The 19,386-nt window shown below is 32.8% G+C and overlaps 1 protein-coding gene across 1 annotated transcript in view; it reads right to left on the reverse strand.

The window, feature by feature from the left end:
* The window catches only part of LOC111000039 (GRIP and coiled-coil domain-containing protein 2), a 71,022-nt gene that overhangs the window by 13,058 nt on the left and 38,578 nt on the right, over positions 1-19,386 (reverse strand). The window contains exons 3-13 of the mRNA XM_022269364.2: positions 16,826-16,908; positions 16,207-16,380; positions 13,806-13,949; positions 12,331-13,475; positions 9,218-9,323; positions 8,188-8,308; positions 6,478-7,369; positions 5,600-5,799; positions 5,151-5,279; positions 3,795-4,999; positions 3,389-3,653 (exon numbers count right to left, since the gene is read on the reverse strand). Of these exons, the coding sequence (XP_022125056.2) occupies positions 3,389-3,653; positions 3,795-4,999; positions 5,151-5,279; positions 5,600-5,799; positions 6,478-7,369; positions 8,188-8,308; positions 9,218-9,323; positions 12,331-13,475; positions 13,806-13,949; positions 16,207-16,380; positions 16,826-16,908 (4,464 nt within the window). The remainder of the gene's footprint in view (positions 1-3,388; positions 3,654-3,794; positions 5,000-5,150; positions 5,280-5,599; positions 5,800-6,477; positions 7,370-8,187; positions 8,309-9,217; positions 9,324-12,330; positions 13,476-13,805; positions 13,950-16,206; positions 16,381-16,825; positions 16,909-19,386) is intronic.

Below are 19,386 nucleotides of genomic sequence, written 5' to 3' on the forward strand. Positions count from 1 at the left end.
AGATACGAAAATTTTTGCCTCTCGGAATCCGTGAAATGTGTAAAAAAATCATATAATGTATGTAGTTTGAAAAGTACTCGCGATTTATCACTCGTCACGAAATTACCAACGACATTGTGTATCGCACGGATCGAAAACATCTGTTGACTCAATTGTCAGAAGGAAGTGCGTAATATGCAGTGTTTATACGTGGTGTTCTGAAGCGTTTTATACGGAAAATATTTATAAATAAGTCTTTAGTAATTTCAAATATCTTGTTCATTTAAACAGTAAAGACTCAAGTACTGAATTATGTATAATATAAGCGAGTAGCTTATAGCTGGCCTCAGATTTGTGTAACTATTTCGTGATCATTTATTTTTCTTAACATACAAGTCGGTGCTCAGCCTTTTCTGGCTGACCTATACCATCGGCTTTTTGGGGTGCTAAGGCAAAAACATCGTGAGGAAACCGGCATGTGCTCACGACGTTTTTCTTCCCCGTACGAGCGAGTGTTAAAAGCGCACTTAGAAAGTATATTGGTGCACAGTCGGGAATCGAACCACCCCAGGGATGATAGTCGCGCCGTTGCAAGTTAGTTTAATTAAAAGAGAATATAATAAAAATATTGTGTTCCTATTAACCATGCGTGGTGAGAAATTACCACGGCCTTAAAATCGTTACATGATTTGTAACGATTTTAAGGCCGTGGTAATCGTGGTCATCAAAATATAATCTGTAATATTTCCGTACTCCCTGTATTCAAAATTATTGTAAACGACCGCTTGAAACCTATGTATCGTAATTGTTTCCTATGTACCTACTGCTGTCATTAATAATCATTGCACGGAAATTTAATAGCAATCACAAGAGAATTAGGGCCTCATTTAGCGTGATTTAATTTATAAATATTTTAAAGTTCGAACGTGACTTTTGTTAAATAGGTTATCTGGGCGTATTGAATTGTTTAGACTAAAGCTTTCTTTATTTTACTTAGAGAGGTATTAGACTTTAGACGTTTTGTGAATGTAAGTTTCTTTCTAAGAAACATTTACATTCTACGTTTTGTATTCTTTAAATCCATTTACACCCTACTTTTTTGTTTATGAAAAGGGGGCATTCGAGCATATGCTCGATGCATGTTGCATATTTTACTACTGCCTAACTAGGCTAGGCAGCATATGACTAACTGCGCGAATGGAAATGCTTACAAAAGCGGACTGAGAAAGACTTATAGCCAAGGTGTGGATGTACCTGTAATTATTTCGGCTCGTTGAATATTGAAGAACACTCTCCATAGCATATTTCTAATCATATAATGTAAGACAATCATTAATATATTATTTTTAATATTTTTAAATCATTGTCATAAATTCATAAATCTTCTGTGAGTTTTTAATTCATAAATCGTCTGTGTGTATGCCAGAATGAATGACGTCTTTATTATACAGCGTTTTATAAAACATCAATTGGACAACTCAACCAAAACATCAAAAAAAGAATGAAGCCAAATAAAGACTAAAAAACAAAACAAAAAGACGAAATACATGTTAAATCTAGGACCTTCTTAATTTTTTCTATATATCTATACATATAATAAAAATTGGAAAACAAAATTTATTGCGAGTCAATTTGTTTTATCTACGTCTTACTTTATTTAGTTTTTTGCATATTAAACGTGTTTTAAATATTTGCAATTAATTTTTTAAGATGTAATTCTAAGTTTTGCATTGTTATCAAACCGGTCATGGTCGAGGTCGTACGGTGAAGGTTTGAACTGTGATCTATTGTCTCTTGGTATACTTAATCACGGCTACCCAGGCAGGCCCAGACTAGACATTCCCTTTCGAAATACATAGCACTTAATGGACACTAATCGAGTTACTTCAGTAAAAATCTGTGCGGCAGAAGTGTCTGACACCAAAAGAATTTGCATGGTCACGTGACACGAGAATAATTAACCACTAAATTTACATTCTTCATATTATTAATACATATTTAGTTTTACCATTTTTGGGTTAAGTTTTTTTTATATCTGAGTGTTAAGTTTTATTGTTAGACAAATGAAATGGAACAAAGAGTCGACTCCGTTGTGACGTTAACATTCCAAAGGAGATTAAATGTAGGAATTTCCAATTATTCCTAATTAATTTCTTATCTAATTTTCTATAGGAACTAATTTGTTATTTATATGTATGTCAGTTTGTCCTTTTTTATCACGTAATCGAATTAATATAAATTTCTTGAAGAATTTGTGTCTCAAACGAACATCTATTGAAAAAAAAACACTAAGATATTTTTGTTAAACATTAATATTTTTCACTCACTGAACTAACGTGCTCACTGTGACGAATTCGCGACTGTACTGATAGCATTTATCTTATCAACTACTGAATAAACACAGCCTAGTTAGTTCATATTGATTTATGAACGAAAAATATTTGAAGAAATACTAACACAGACTTTCATTCTGGCCACTTAACAATTGGAGCTATGAAAGGGATATAAGGTCAACTCAATCAAGAATGCTTTACATGACGAGCAGTACAAAAATACAATACATATATTATACTTGATGGACTTCATATCAACTACATATATACGTGTCAAAACTTAATACACCATTAATAAAGCTGACCAACGAAATTGAAAAGATATTAGAGATATGAAACACAAATTTGTGAAGACTTATTTTTTTTTATAGAACAGGGGAACAACCAAACGGGCAGGAGGCTCACCTGATGTTAAGTGATACCGCCGCCCATGTTCACTCTCAATGCCAGAGGGTTCGCGAGTGCGTTGGCGGCCTTTTTATTATGTAACCAAGAATCAATTTTTATTTCTAAAATGACAGAAGATAACCATCTAATAACCATCTTGGTATTTCAGTAGCGGACATAACTTGGGGACATAAAGTGGCAGATAATAATTACCCACATGGTTTCTTACCACACAAGTAATTGTTCACATTATTAGGAGAAAATTTTAACTGTATTTAACTACGAAAAGGTTCAATTTCAATTGCTATTTATTTCAACAGTCACTTTAAATTAGAAGGCTATTTCATTATTTGCTCGTCTGGGGATAGAGATGCACTAAGCAAATGGCTTGCTTTTATTTTAATTTTATTGTAACAGATTGTAACTTATAGATGTACTTAAGAATCATTTCTAAATTTGATATGAACTGACTTTAAAAAAAATATTAATACTTTTTGTTTGATAAAAGATCTGAGATACTTATACTATATTATAATATTGCTAATAATTTTTAACGACTTATAGAATAATTTGAAACTAAGCAAAATTACCTTAAGAAACTCGTTTACCTGTAAACGTGTGTGAAAAACATGTGTATCTTCAGACTAGGAAAAAGTATAATTTAATTTTTAAATATATTTTTTTCTCACCTTTCTTCAAAAAGTGTTGAATTGGTAGCATTGAAAACATCCGTGGATGTATCTTCTAGCATGCTCCCGTAGTATTTGACATCATCACGCAAACTGTCAAAATCACCTGACAGCTGGCGTCTGTCAACATCACTTGGCGTCTGACAGCTGTCTCTTTCCGGCGTCTTCGCGCTATTTCGCTCGTGCCAGAGTTTTTTCGTTTCGTCTTGAGCTTTTCGTTTCAATTCTTCAATCTTCTCTCGTTCGTTTTCTATAACTTGACATCCTGCACAAAATAAAAACGTATGTTATCATTTATAAGTAAGGACACTTAAACATAAATATTTTGCGTAAAATATAATCTTACTGTAATCTACAAACTTAAATTTGAATTAAAGTATCTTGTAGAAGAGAATGTAATAATCACCTTGTTCTTCCAGCATTTCAATCCGTTTCCTTTCGATTTCCATCAAACTGTCTAATGTCTTTTTACCCAAAGAATTCATATCAGTATCGCTGGAGAATATTGGAGCATCCATAGTAACTTTAGAGATTCTGTCAATGTCATCTTGTGATGGAATTTTCCCAGAATCAGTAATCTTTTGAAAGTCGTTTCTCACGTTCGGTTCGTCACCACAGCTCTTTCTATGCAACACCTTTTCCTTATCCATTTTCCTGAAGTCTAAAGTGTTATGTTTCACTTCATCTTCATTCTCTTCTTTGATAGATTCTTTCGTTTTATCGGGTGATAAAGATTTAGCTTTCACATATTTGTTGTCTGTTTGCGGTTTTGCGTTTTTTATGTATCTGTTTCTATTTTCATTTTCTTCGTCTTTCTTAGATTCTTTTCTTTTCAACGAATCCTTTTTTATTATTTTTCCTAGGGCCGCAAAAGTTGGTATTTTGGACGATGAATTGCTTTTCAGCGGTACGTTTTCTTTTTTCTTTTTAGAGTGTCTCAAACTGTTAAATTTGTCCAACGTGTCTACTTCAATGTTATCGTTATAAAATAAATTTTCGTTTAGACTCTGCGACATGACGTCGACTTTATCTTTTTTCTTACTATTCTTTCGTTTAAGAGAATCGAAGTTGCGCTCCCAAAATCCTTTCTTCTCTTTCGAAGTGGAAGACTTAGAAGGACTCTCGAGTTTGTCAGGGTCTATTGGATCAATGTCAGTGACGCGTCGTTCGATATCTACTATCATGGACTGTGACATTTGATCAATAGAGTTAAACTTGTCAGTCAATTGTTTCGTATGGTCTTCGAAATTTGAAATTTTGCTCACATCATTGTCATCGCTATCAGAACTTGGGGAATACCCGTATTCGCTCGATTTGGCTCTGGTCTGATCAGTATAGAAGGCACTATCAGGTGATTGAGTTCTTTCAATATAATTCAATTTGGATACTATAGGTTTCAATTCCTTTTCTACATTTTGTACTTTCGAAGTTAGTTCCTCAACTTGATTGAGCAATCTAACGTATTCGGCTTGTAGTATTTTGGTTTCTTCGAGCGCAGAAGTTAAATTGTTGTTAGCTTCAGACTTTAGAGTTAGTATTCTCGTTTTTTGGGCATCGATCTTTTTACTAAGCAGCATTATTTCGTTTTGAAGATCTTCTCTGTTAGATAACCTATAAAGATATTACTTTTAATATTTATATAAACTTTAAAAGATTTTATTGAAATTTAGGAGTTATTTAAAGTCATTAATTGAAATATTCATATATTTGGACAGTGAAGTTTGAGCTTTTAAACTTTTTACTAAAAGTGTAATAAACTTACAGTTCAGATTCCTCCTCTAAATGCTGGAACTCCAAATCTTCGAATATCTTCGTCTCGTTATCAAGAATATCTTGCGCGTTTTGTAGTTCTTCAAGTGTGGCAGCATTTACTTTTAGGTCTTTTTTGATTCTATAAAGACATACAAAAATAACTCATAAGTGAGATATGTACTTGTAATTAAGTCGTATTTATAATTAAGTAAAATTTAATTTTATAACTGGCAATTTAAACCATTTGTCGAGACGTATATTAGTTAATTAAAAAAAACTAACTTATAAGTCTTAATATAATCACAATAGTAGAAACTGTTTCTTTTAATATAATTTTGAAATATCAAGAAAAATAAAATTCTTATACTTAAACCTGTAATAAGCCGAGTTAATCTCTCTTAGTATCGATATTTTTCTATATAAATTGTTTAGTAGTAGCTACTAAGCAATATAACTTACTTTTCGACCTTTGCAGTAGCAACCTCCACTCGATCTTTCGTCTCGTTTTGCCTTGCCTCTTGTCTCTCTTTCATTTGTTTTATTTCATCCTCTATCTGTCTCGCTTGCTCATTTAAACTAGATTTTTTCTTTTGTTCTATATTAAGTATTGCTATCTCTGAATCGTATTCGCCTTTTATTAGAGCCTTTTCCATTTCCAACTGTAAAAATATCAAAGAAATCATTAATTTACTATTATTATGGATAAGTATTATTATTAGAGCATATATTAAATAATTATTGGAAGTAAAAACTTAGTAACTTTTCTATCAAAAATAATTAAATCTAAATAAATACACTGAAGATGCGTACATAATGTTCATTGGTCACGTACTGGATTATTAATGCGTTTAGTATGCAGGTTTATATCGTATAGGAATATATTTCTAATTATGAATACGGCGAATTATGTTGTTCAGAGGCAACATTGGAAATTTATTTAATTTTTATATAAGTTTTAAATTTAAATTCTTTTAAGAAAATATGTGAAGCCATACTAAAGCCAAGCTATTCTGGCCATGCGTCATACTCGTGAACGGGTGCTACTTGTGGTGACTGGTCGTACTTGAATTCGTGTATGCGGTGATATTATCGTAGTACTTACTCGTAGGAACAACACGCAAATACATAGTAGATATGTATTTGCGTGTTGTTCCTACGTATATGTAAAATTCACAATTAATTTAATTTTTTTGACGTTCTTAAGTGTACTTGTTTACCTATATGAATAAAGATAGTTCTGTTTGTTTGTTAACTAGTAACTATTATTATTACATCAGACATAAAACCCACCCACTAAACATAAATTAATCACAAATAATTAATTTTTTAATACATACCTCTCGTAAAATATCATCCTCTTGCGACCGAATTTCCGACATTTTACATTTAATATCGTGTATTTCAGCCATCAATTTCTTCCTTTCATCTCTCAAACCTTCGTATTTGGATTTTAATTCGTCTACATTATCTTCTAAAACGCTGTCTATTGAATCTGCTTCTAAATCTATCTTTCTAACTTCTTCTGTAATATTTTTTATAACATTCTCTCTATTATTCTTTAACTCTTTCTCAAATTGTTCTAATTCGGGAATATCAGCCATTAGCTCTTTTTTAACGTCATCAAAACTCTTGTTTTTCGGTATTGTTTCATTTATAACTTTCGAATGTCTAAATTCGATGTCGTTAGACAAATCGGAATCATCAATCATCGGTATTTCCTCTTCTAGACTCAATTGTTTTTCAATACCCGAACAATTTAGATCGGTTTGTTTTTCTGCAGGTTGTTCTTGTTTATCTTGAATTTGATCGTCTAGTGGATTCGTGTTTTTCGGCGGAGGTGTGGGAAAAACGAAATATTGCGGCGATGTAATGTTTTTATGTGCGAATGTTGTTTTTATTCTTGTTCTGGGACTTTGTGTATTCGGTGATTTTGGTTTGAGGTTGTTCTTGAATACATTTTCGTATGGACTTCCTATCGGGGAGTTAAGTAGCGAGCCGTTTTGGTTGAGTTTTCTTATCATAAGAGGACTAGAAAGGTTAAGTTGGCCATCATCGAACACTGGGATACCAATTTCGTCCATTCGCCCTACGTTTTCGTAGTTTTCATTGATCGTTACTTCCGGGGTGGAAGGATCAACTTGAGAAGAAAAGTTTTCGTAAGTAGACAGATTGCGTTGTGGCGGCAGAGATTGGCTCATCACATTGTTTCTGTTATGACTAGTATCAAACCTGAAAGATGTAAAACAAGAATAATTTAGACACATTCGAATAAAATAGGACACATATATAAACCAGTGCTAATATATATGATAGGTATATAAACAAAAATATAAAGCTCAATTAGGTTTCGTAAATTATTAAGAAAGACGTTTCTTTTACCGTTATTTTAATTGGTTAAATCTGATTTTATGGTATTTATCATAATAATCGATTCTTACACATAGTTACTAAAGCTAAAACTAACGATTATTTTGTCACTTAAGCAATAAAATGGAAATACATTCATGACAGTTTCGAACAACAAAAACAACAAGTCTTTAAGCTTTAATTTATTATATTACTAACAGACTTAGGCAATCGTTGCTATGGCTAAGGTTTTAGTTATATTACATAGTAGTAAATTATTCAAGGAAAACGGTAGGGAAATTATGTGAAACGTTGGTACTTTTAACACAGCGCCATCTGTTAGAATTATATCAAATAATAAACAAATATTTGCAATAAAATAATATTGCGGGTGTAAATTGAGATCTAAACTATCATATCTCTTAAGTTGGACCAGACTGCTCACGGTGTGCCAATTTAATTTAATTCGGTTAAGTAGTTTATGAGTCCATCGCGGACAAACATCGTGACAGTAGATTTATATGTATTAAGATTGAATGTCTAATATGTTAATCATATTGTGGAATAATCAATGCAACGTAATTGAGACTAAACCACCAATCTATTATAATACCGCTAATATGTCAAATGGAAGATATTAGCTGCACAGGGTTTGATAGTAAGTAAGCTTATGAGAAAGTGGGAGAAATCAAATAACTTACTTATAATAACCGTCGCTGGTTTGCACAAAGTTAGGATTGTTCATGGCAGCACTTCGCGGGAGGGAACCATTCGTGATGATTTTATTGTGGGACCTCTTCTCTGTCGGCGTTATTGGCAGCCCTGAAAACAAATGTTAATGAAATATAATAATAAAAATAAAATGTATGATGAAAATATTGACTCGATTTATAGTAGTAGTAGATATATTTTGTATTAATTATGTTTCTAAAAAAATAACAAAACAACATGACTGATAATGTATCAGTATATCTTCAATACCATTATCTATGAAAAATATGTTAATCTAATTATCTATTAATAAAACTAGGCCTAATCAAGACAATTTCAAAAGTCTTTATTGAAAATTCAAATTCGGATTAGCGAAATATAATAATTCAGTGGCAGATTACATTCATTTATTTTATTTTTTAATACAAGTATTTAACACACAAATAACCTCTATTGATGATCAGCTGATTTAAATGCACAATGAGGTCAACCTCAAGGCTGAAAATAGCACGATTAAGCTTCTAGGCCAATAGTATAGCATATAGTAAAATGTTGTGTGGTTTTATGAAACCACGGTAAAAGTGAACTTTTTTTCACATTATAGACATTTAACTATTTTTTTTTGGAATAATATTCCATTAAGGGTATAAAATCGCTTTATCAATCTTAATTTTATACTTGGAATGATAATGGGACTAATAACTACTATAAGTCTCCAACTAATATTTTTATTGAATATCTTAGAGAGTACGACATACATAATATTTAACAATTATTTAGATTATATATATAAATATTAAAATAGCGTGGAGCACTGGCACAAATGAATAATAGTCTATACACTACACGGTCAGCTGCTGCGAACTATGTGCGCCGCCATATTGGCCTTGGCTGCTATGACGAGCGCCTTTCACTTTATCCCTACTCCGCGGCCGACCGTCACGCGACATGCGCCACACAGACCAAAAAGTTTGAGACGATGTAATAAAAGTTTCACTTTAAAAATGGTGATTAATTTACCTGACGATATTTGTTTCTCGTACTCCGCGCACATGTTAAGAATCTCTTCCAAACGCGCAGTTTCAGCCTCTTTCTGTTCCTCTTCTTTCAGCCTGTCTTGGTACGCCTGGAAAAGTATTTATTAATTTATATAGCAATTGGAAAATCTTTGGTTTATTTTTTAAGGCCTTTAATCACAAATATGTTACGTTACGTCTTAGCAATTGTGCTGCAGGCTTTTGAAACATAAAATATTATATTACGATTGAAAACGGTCCAATTAACGTGGTACGATGTAATGAAGTGTATTTTTATCAAACAAACATTTACATAGTATTCAACTCACCATATTACAAAACATCTTATCAATTTTCCTAATAATTGTATTATAGATTTCACTTTTAGCCTGTATTTCGTTGATTTGTTTATAATTTAGGTCATTACCGACCATTATAACATTACTATTTTGAATTGGAGCCGATATTTGATTTCTATAACTGGCAAGACTATCCGCCATTTTGATCACTTCCTTTTTCAATTCATCATAAGAATCTCTAATTTGTCTTTCTAAATTGATTATTTTTGTATCAATTGTAGTTTCATGATCTCTTGTTTCTTTAATATAATGGTTTGTCAGTATAGAATTTATTGTTTTGTATATTTTTATATCGTTTCTAAGTTTGTGGACGATTTCGAGTTTATCGTTAACAGAATTTGTAATGTCTATAACTTTCGTCGTATCATTATGTTTTTCTTCAATTGATGTTTTTAGTTTTTTCAAAGCTAATGTGTTCTTCTTGAGGTTACTTAAAAAGAGTTGTATGATGCTCTTTTTGGTTGTTTTGGTGTTCGATTTGACAGTCATTTTTGCACTTTAATAAGAAAACCGAACTTTCGATTAATCGAGTTTTAATTATATTTTCACTGTACCCTTGAATCTGTGACTGATTTAGGAATTATTATATAAGTAACACAATGAAATTATTATTCAATATTATTATTTCACAGTGTTACCTATATGTTATTCACAATGAACGAAGCACACGGATGAAAAATATTAAATTAGTAAATTTAAGGCATTTAGGTTATTTTATGGACACATTGTAATTAATGGCAACATTTATTTATAAAAAAATGTTATAAACGTATGTATTATTAAAGGCACACTAGGTTATATTTTTCAAATATTTTCACAATAAATCACAAATTTTGGCGATTTTTTTTCTTAACACGACTTCTTTAAAATATACAAAATGGCGCAATGATACTTCAGTCTTATCTAAAACGTATTTTATTATCAGATAAAGTTATTGTTACCTTCAAGACAATTACCGCAGTTGATTTTAATTAACTCTTATCGTATTTGAGATCGACTTTATTGAGACATTATGTTTTGATACATATATCATTTCATTCTTCACAGAATTATTTTATTACAATACAATTTAACTTGATTTTTAATATCGAAAGGAAATGCATTTAGGTACCTACAATAAATTTACAAGCACGGGTTGACTATATAGGAAAACTATTTGATTCGCAGCTACCCCCGCGTTGATTAAGACGTAATTATTAAAGAACATAATTATTATAAAAAAGGTTATATTCATATTGGTGCGGCAGACTTGTTTTAGTACATTTAAAAGAGAAACAATTCTATCATCGCGTAATAGCCGTTTATGGAAAAGGGAAGCTCTCAATAAGGTATTTCTTAATGTAATGTAGATTTTTATTGTGAAAGAGTTTTCGTCATCAACAAAACAAATTCTTTTATAATATTAGAGTAAATTGTAGAAACAGAATCTTCATTAGAACTTTTTGCGAATAAAAAAAGTTTCGATTTGTCTTCTTTTTTTTATCATGTTTTATGTTACTGATGTAAATAAAGTTATTTTTATATTAAACTATCCGATTGTTTTGATATGCTGTAAAACTAGTCCTAAATGTTCTTCAAACCACTCTGTAAGACTTGGAATTTAAGATAAAATATTTGCAGTAAGATAAAATGATGATATCATCCAACAATACAAATAATGTTTTAAGAGACTTGTACACATCAACATAACAATGTATTTTAACAAATTTTGAACTTAATACACATACATTTTAAAATAATTACATAACATTACATTGATTACGTTTAAAATAATTTGATAACATTATGTATATTACTAACATACTCTAAAATTTTGCTCTAAGTAAATGTAATTCTTTTAGTAATATAGTATCTTTTAACAGAATATAAATAAAACAAGAATTGAACCACAGACTAGGTTGGTCTTTGTTTGTGGGAGATTTAAAAATATATAAATATTTAAGTTTAAAGAACATTATTTTCATTACAAAAATATATTTTATTTACAAGATAACCTAGAATATTTATTATATACGAGCGAGATATACGTCGCCATTAGCCGTCCCTATTGTAGTCTACTACATATATTCACACTAAAATGCATCTTTAATGCCTTTTTGAATTTGTCAAACGCACCGAATGCGAATTTTAGATGGTAATTGATTAAATAATTGCACGTTATTAAATATTTTATTTATATATATTATAAATTTAATTGTAAACAACCTACTGTATTATATATTTGTCGAAAAACACGACTTTAATAAAATATTAGGAGCAGTGTTTGCCTAGTAGCTTCAACATGCGACTCTCATCCTTGAGGCCGTAGATTCGAACCCTATCTGCATAAATGGACTTTTTACCTATGTATGTATCACTTGCTTGTACGGTGAAGGAATACATCATGAGGAAACCGGCATACCTTAGACACAAAAATTTCAAGGCGTGTATCAGGCACAGGAGTCCGATGACCTACTTCCTTATTCGATTGACAAATGATGATCAAATATATCCTTTGATCCCGAGACATATGAATATAAAAAATTTACGAATAATATTTCGATGCCAGGTAAAAGTTATCGATCCTTAAAAAATAATGTATGCCGCAAAACAAAATTATTTCAATTTTAATTTAGAGTGTAATACTAAATTTCCCTTCAAGTTGCCTGAAGTAAATGATACAGATATTTGAGGCCCAGACCTAAAAGGTAGACTCACTGTCTTTTGATAATAATCGAATAAAGACAATCGTAAATTATATGAAATAATTTTTAAATACCTGTTTTCTTTTATTCTCCGCTTCAAAGCTGCTCTCATAACCATAATTAGAATAAACTGGTGAATATTGAGGATTCCGGTCGAAAGTAGAAGAAACATTTAAACCACACACACGAGCGTATTCATTTTTCCCATCATTTGAAACATTTACGCCTATTTCATTGATTTTATAATCGTCGTTACTTTTGTAAGACTCTTGCGGGCTTTCGTACGCTTCCTGGGTATTCTTGTAAGCCTCTGGGGAATTTTGGTGTGTTTCGTGTGTATTTTTGTATGGTTCTTGGGGTTTCTTGTATGGTTCTTGGGGCTTCTTGTATGGTTCTTGGGGTTTCTTGTATGGTTCTTGTGAGGCGTATGTTTCCTGTATTTTTAGAGTATCTTGAAGATTGTTGTATATTTTGGGACTGTTGTATGGATCCTGCTTGAATTGGTTATGAAACGAGTCTTGATAGCTTTTATACTCATTTGTTTGGTAGTTATGAGGGCTATTATGGTAATTTTTATATGGATCTGATGTTTTTTCATGTTTCTCAATATCCTGTCGTCTATCCACATTTATTTTACCATAAATGTGATTATCGGGTCGACTCTGTTGATCATTATTGACTTTTTTCACTCTTTCCGTCTTTGTGTCATCGAAATTTCGGACCATGTTATCAATTTTCGCCTTACGTATAGCAACATTTGCGTAGGAACAATTCTTTGGGTCCAAGCTATTGTTTTCGTTAAGGACGATCATTTTTTGTTCTTGCTTTATTTGACACATATAATTTGGTAAATTCCGACCGCCCAACACGTCTTTTGCGGGTGTATTGACTGTTAAGGAGTTCGCACTGAAGACTTTTGGCGATATTTCATTTTCGTTGTTCGTGTAGAATTGACTTCGACCTATTTTATGTTGTTTTGCGTAATATTCGAATTTCGATACTTTAGCCATAATACTGCCCATTTTCGGTCTGCTTTCTTGTTCTGAATCTGACGTGTCGTCTTTGTAAGGCTTTTTGGGGATGGTCGGTGGTTTCCTTCTGGACATTTCTTTGAGGGTCATGTCTAGTTCTTTATCGAGTTGTGTGAGCGAGTTGTCTTTGTAGATTTTACTAAGATTGGTGTTCTGGTAACATTGATTGGGGTCATGGTTAACATATCCTGGAATTAAATAATACATGTTAAAAAAATGTGAAATATAAATTAAAAAATGATGTCAAATAATAAACCTCCTCTATTTTATTTTGAAATCGGTTAAAAGGAGTAGTAGAATCTTCAAATTAGTGACATTCACAAATGTAATAGTATTTTATCCATCCGTATGTATCTTAAAATTTTTAATTCTTAATTCTCCTCTCAGCGTGTTGATGTTAAGAACATTAACTGTACGAAAAAAATCAAATTAAATGTATATAAAATTTTAGAACATTTCATCACCACTTGAATGTCTTCTCCAAATACAAGCATATAGGTAAATAGTTTTGAACTTACCGGCCGGCAAGCACTGCTCGTTCGGTTGGAACTGTATAGGCGCCATCGACACATGTCCTGAAGGCAGAACAGACTTCATCAGCTTTGCCTCTTCGGGATGATTGAAGCGTAGGTAGTTCGACCTGCCTATAGTCAGCATACTGCCTGGAATTATATGGAATTTGATAATAAAAATGATATATTGCCTTTATATTAACGAAAGTTTGTGATTTTTACATATATGGACTTTAATATATTTTAATTCCAGTATAGTTCGGTGTGCCTCTTGGCAAGTCTCCTCTAACCCTTTCCACTGTTCCCTATCGCGACTCTTCTCCAATTGTAGCCTGCTTTTAGTTTCAGTTCGCCCTCCTATCTCTTGCGTTGTTGGTCTGGGAGCTCCGTAGCATATGACCCGTCCAATATTTCATTTTTACTATCTTGGTGAGAATGTCTGTCATGCTAGGTTATATTTCATGGAATTTGATTAGCACATATCAATTAAAAGAACATTCATAGCATTCGAGGGCGGCCTAATGGGGGCAACCATTAATCATTTTGTAAGATAAGTGATTAGTCTTCTGTCAATCATAGTTTCACCAGAATCGAACTCAAGACCGAGGTTAATAACAATATTAATAATTAAACCCCGCTAAATTTCCAATCATTACAAAAGTAGAATGTATCGCTTGATTTTTTTTCCTTGTCATCCCAGTATTCTCTCTCTCCCAGCTTCCTTCAGTATCTCATACCAGTTCCGTTGATGGAAACCCTTCACTTTCTAAATATCTCTGTATAGCAAATGGAGAAAGACAGCTATGAAGCTTTCTTTCTTCATTTGCTGCCTACTAACTATTATATTTCTTTTATCGGGCAAACGGGCTCATCTGATGTTAAGTGATACCGCTGCTACCCATGAATATCCTTAATGCCAGAGGGCTCATGTTTGCGTTGCCGGCCTTATAAAAATGGGAACGGTCTTTTCTTGTCGAATTTTTTCGGAAATACTTCATATGGTTCCAAATAAAAACTGCCTTAAAAAACGCTCAGTTGTGGAACGACGGGCGTCGAGGTGATACGGGTGGAATTTCGTATTCTGTCTCGACGCCCAAACATGAAACTCAGATGCAGGTATTAATCCGAAAAACTCCTTCGAACACTCTCTATGGTAAACGATAAAACAGTGTCAGAGAATGCTTGTTTGTATTGTATGCACTAACAATTTCTTGTACTACTCCTTTGATGATATATCCTACAACTGTATTTCTTGGGATCACCTTGGATTCAAAACTTCAGTGGTCCCCTCATATCAACGGATTGGCGAAGAGACTTAGTTCTGCAGCTTACGCGGTTAAAAAAATTCGCTCACTGACTGATGTCGATACAGCTAAACTTGTTTATTTTAGTTACTTTCACAGCTTAATGACTTATGGCTTATTGTTATGGGGTCACGCTGCTGATGTCGAATCTGTTTTTATTCTTCAGAAGAGGGCTATTCGTGCAATCTATAACTTAAAATGTAGGGAATCTCTCAGAGATAAATTCAAGGAAATTAATATACTTACCTTTCCCTCGCAATATATTTATGAAAATATTATGTTTGTATACAATAATAGTGATAAATATACTAGATTAGAACATACGCACAATGTCAATACTCGGAACAAACGCAGGCTGCAATTTCCCCGTACTAGACTATGTAAAGTTAGTAATTCTTTTTTGGGGAAAGGGATACTATTCTTTAATAAAATCCCAGAGGCTCTTTTATCTCTGCCTTTTAATAAATTTAAGAAATGTATTAAAGAAAAGCTGTGTAAAAAGGCTTACTATAAAGTTATTGATTATCTAGTTGATAAAAGGGCCTGGGACTAGTGCTGGGCAGGCTGCCTCTAATTAATTTGATATATTTGTTTTAAATATTGTTTGATGATTTGCTTTTTTAAAAGAGTACCGAGAGTTTTTTACGCCGGCTTTTTCTCTCGGCCTACACCCTCTGTCTTTGCCGATGAGTAGGGATGCCTACAAGTTTGAATTGATTGACGTGGAATAAGTGATACCTAGAAGATCTTATGTTCCAAAATAAACGTATTTTATTTTTTATTATTATTTTTTTGATTTTTAGTCGTCCCGACAATTGTAAGTCTGTCTAGCACATCAGACGTCAGTACTTTTGCATGAAAGAAGTGACATTGGACACACACTCCTTCACATACTAATACACTCACACCCACTTAAGATCATACGCGATATTTGGTTGAATATATTGAAAAGACTTTATTAAACATATTTTCATTTACAAATTATATTGCTTTAGGCTACAAGTGGCTCCCTAGGGTGAGTTCGTAATGAATATACCATGAAACATAAAAAAAGTTTACTATTAATTTCTATGACTATTTAATTTCGGACTAATAAATGTTACCTTGCGATAGCCGAGTCGGTTTGTCAACTGGTAGGCCATCCAATAATGTGCTACCGCTAACAGGGTATAGTGTGACCACCCCGTGGGAGTTTTCCACACGACAATGAATGCTGGCAACACCGGTACCCACTACGTATATGTCGCACGTGGGATCCGAGCCAATTGTGACTCGACCTGGAAAAATAAATATTCTTTTTAATCACAAAATGCAAAAATAATATAAGGCATTGACGCATTCTAACTTTGCTTATACGAAACTGTTTACCGAGGCAGTTACAATTACATTATACTTATAAACAAAAAAAACAAAAAAAAAATTGTTTTGTCTGTGCCTGACACACGCTGTCCACTTTTTGGGTTGGAATTCCTTACGATATTTTCCTTCGACGTACGAGCGGGCGTTATATCCGCATACAGAAAATCCATTCCGGCTGAGGTTCAAACCTTCGACCTAAAAGTAGGACGCCACTAAGCAATGGTCACGCATCAATAATGTTTCCGCTGCAAATGAATGGGACAGAACAGGGCAGCTGTATTGCTATAGACTTATTTGGTTTCTACGAATAAAAGGTAAGATTTTTGTAGCTGTTAGCAGTTGCCGAAAAAAATATGATTATACCTTGTTTTATAGGATGAAGAGTGACTGCAGTGCTGAGCCTTCCAGTTCCCAGACTGACCAAGTGAGGAGTGTTGGTTGCGACCCTGAAATATATACAATTTTATTAAACACCACAGTGAAAGGGTACAAAAATTAGCTTGGTAAAATAAGTACAATAAATCTCAACACACACAAAGAATATTCACGTTTTAAATGCGATAAAAAACACATACTTTTAAGCTAAACGTTTTCCATATCACTTCAAACTCTTATAAACTAATTTGGTATTAAAAAAAAATTCGATACATTAAAAAATTAGATAATCTTGTATCAGTATTGCTTTGACCTTTCCAAATTTAAAATAAACGATGCTACACGAAAACTAGAACACAATGCAAATTAAAAAAAACAATGGCGCTACCACCTTTTGGGTCTGGTGCCCAGATATTGTTCGTGATCATTCGTTTTTTGAAGTGAAACTTCTGTATCGGCGTTGGGAAAAAATTTACCGTCACATTTTTCGGTTACGCGTCTCATTTTTCAGTTCCGCTTCAAACTTCACAAACTAATCAATCTTCGAAATCGCAAGACGCAGAATCTAGTTGCCAAACTGTGTCGTGCAGTATGAAGTAAATCAATTTTAACTGAAGTAGATGTGCCTTCTGTGCCTGACACAATCCGTTTTAGTGGATTTAATACATTCCTCACAATGATTTCCTTCACTATTGGTGCGGGGTTCAAACGACCATAGGGATAAGAGTTCGCACGCTGAAGGCCAACAATCATTATGCAATGAAAATACTTTCCGGCAATATATTTTCGATATTAGTTTATTAAAATGAATGGCATAGAAAATATATTTCACAGTATACCTATATAAGAGGCACGTACAAGCCGTTGCAATAACTATTTATTGTAGACGCACTAAAATAGCTACTTCCCGTGATGCAGTGTCTACAATCAGATCTAGGAACGAGGTCAAAGACCGCTTACTTAATTGTAGTTCGTCTACGCTATTTGCCCATTATTCGTATTACAAGTCATGCCCGCGGCTTTTCTTGTTGTTAGAAAGTCGTAGGATACTTGCAGTTACCCAAGGCAACAGACAACTTGTAGAGAAATTTCGTATTTTCTCACTCTAAATTAAAATTGAAATAATCTTGTGGCATACATTATTTTTAAGGACCAATAACTTTTATCTGGCATCGAAATACTATTTGTAAAGCTAAAAAAAATATTTATATATCTGGGGCTCAAATTTCTGTATCCATTTCATGATCATTTGTCAATATAATAAGTAAGTAGGTCATCAGGCTCGTGTGTCTGACACACGCTGTCAACTTTTTGGGTCTAAGGCGAGCCGGTTTCCTCACGATGTTCTCCTTCACCGTTCTAGAGAATTAAATGCGCACATAGAAAGAAAGTCAATTGGTGCACAGCCGGGGGTAGCCGCACGCTAAAGCCACTAAACATGCTCATCTTCACTTTTTATAGGATTATGTATTCAATGATAAAGGACATATGGATTGGTAAACATCGCAGATTGTTTATTTAAGCCAGCAATCAAACTATTTTAAAATAAATGAATATCACTCACTTAACATCTTATATATGATATATATATATATCTGTCAGTACATTTATTTAAGCTACAGACTATACTTTAGGCTATAAATAACCTAAAGAAGAAAAAAGGTGATGAATGTAACTACTATATACATTAACTACTCTAAAAGAGCAGTGTTGGACTAGTTGCTTTACACTGGTTCGAAGGAAAGCATGGTGAGGAAACCGGCATACCTTATACCTAAAAGTCTTATGTCAGGCATAGAAGGCTGAACCACTTGCCTATTAGAAACAACAAATGATCACAAAACGAACGCGCCATTCTTGTATACCATTCACCTGATTTTAGCCTAGTCTTCTGATGACCGAAAATGTAGCACATATATTAAGTTGAATTATAATATGTAATGTTATTGAGTGTATCCACTGATATAACAATTTATGTAAACGTTGACCCTTATCTATATGATATTAGGTCAATTCCCTATTGTGTTGTTAATCTATCAATTGCAAAGGGCCTGCATTCTTCGTAGTAATCAAATAATGCAATTTACCGCTACAACTCGGGTACTATTTCACTCGTTATAAATTATATTTAAGATATTGTAATGAAAGCCCTTTCTTATTGTCATGCTGAGTTTAGTTTTTTCTTTGTATACCAGGTATGGGCAACCTTTGACATGTTGAGGGCTAAACTTTAGCGTGCATATACGTTCGTGGGCTGCGTTAAGTTCTTAGTGCATTTTAAAGTAGTAATAATATTTTTGCGATAGATATTAAACATGAAATAATACGACAATGTTATTATAGTACAATTCATCAAAATAAAAAAATAAAAATTAAAAAAATGGAACATTATAATTAAAATTGCAATTGTTACAAACTACGAAAATTAAATACACCGAAATCAATCACACTTGAGCTTGTAAGAACTTTGTAGGACGGATAAAGTCAATGTAGTGATATCCTTTGCCTTACTGTTAATAAAATTTGATTCGTAAAGAAATAATAATGAA

Source organism: Pieris rapae, chromosome 9, assembly GCF_905147795.1.
Source record: "Pieris rapae chromosome 9, ilPieRapa1.1, whole genome shotgun sequence".
Taxonomy (NCBI): Eukaryota; Metazoa; Arthropoda; class Insecta; order Lepidoptera; family Pieridae; genus Pieris; species Pieris rapae.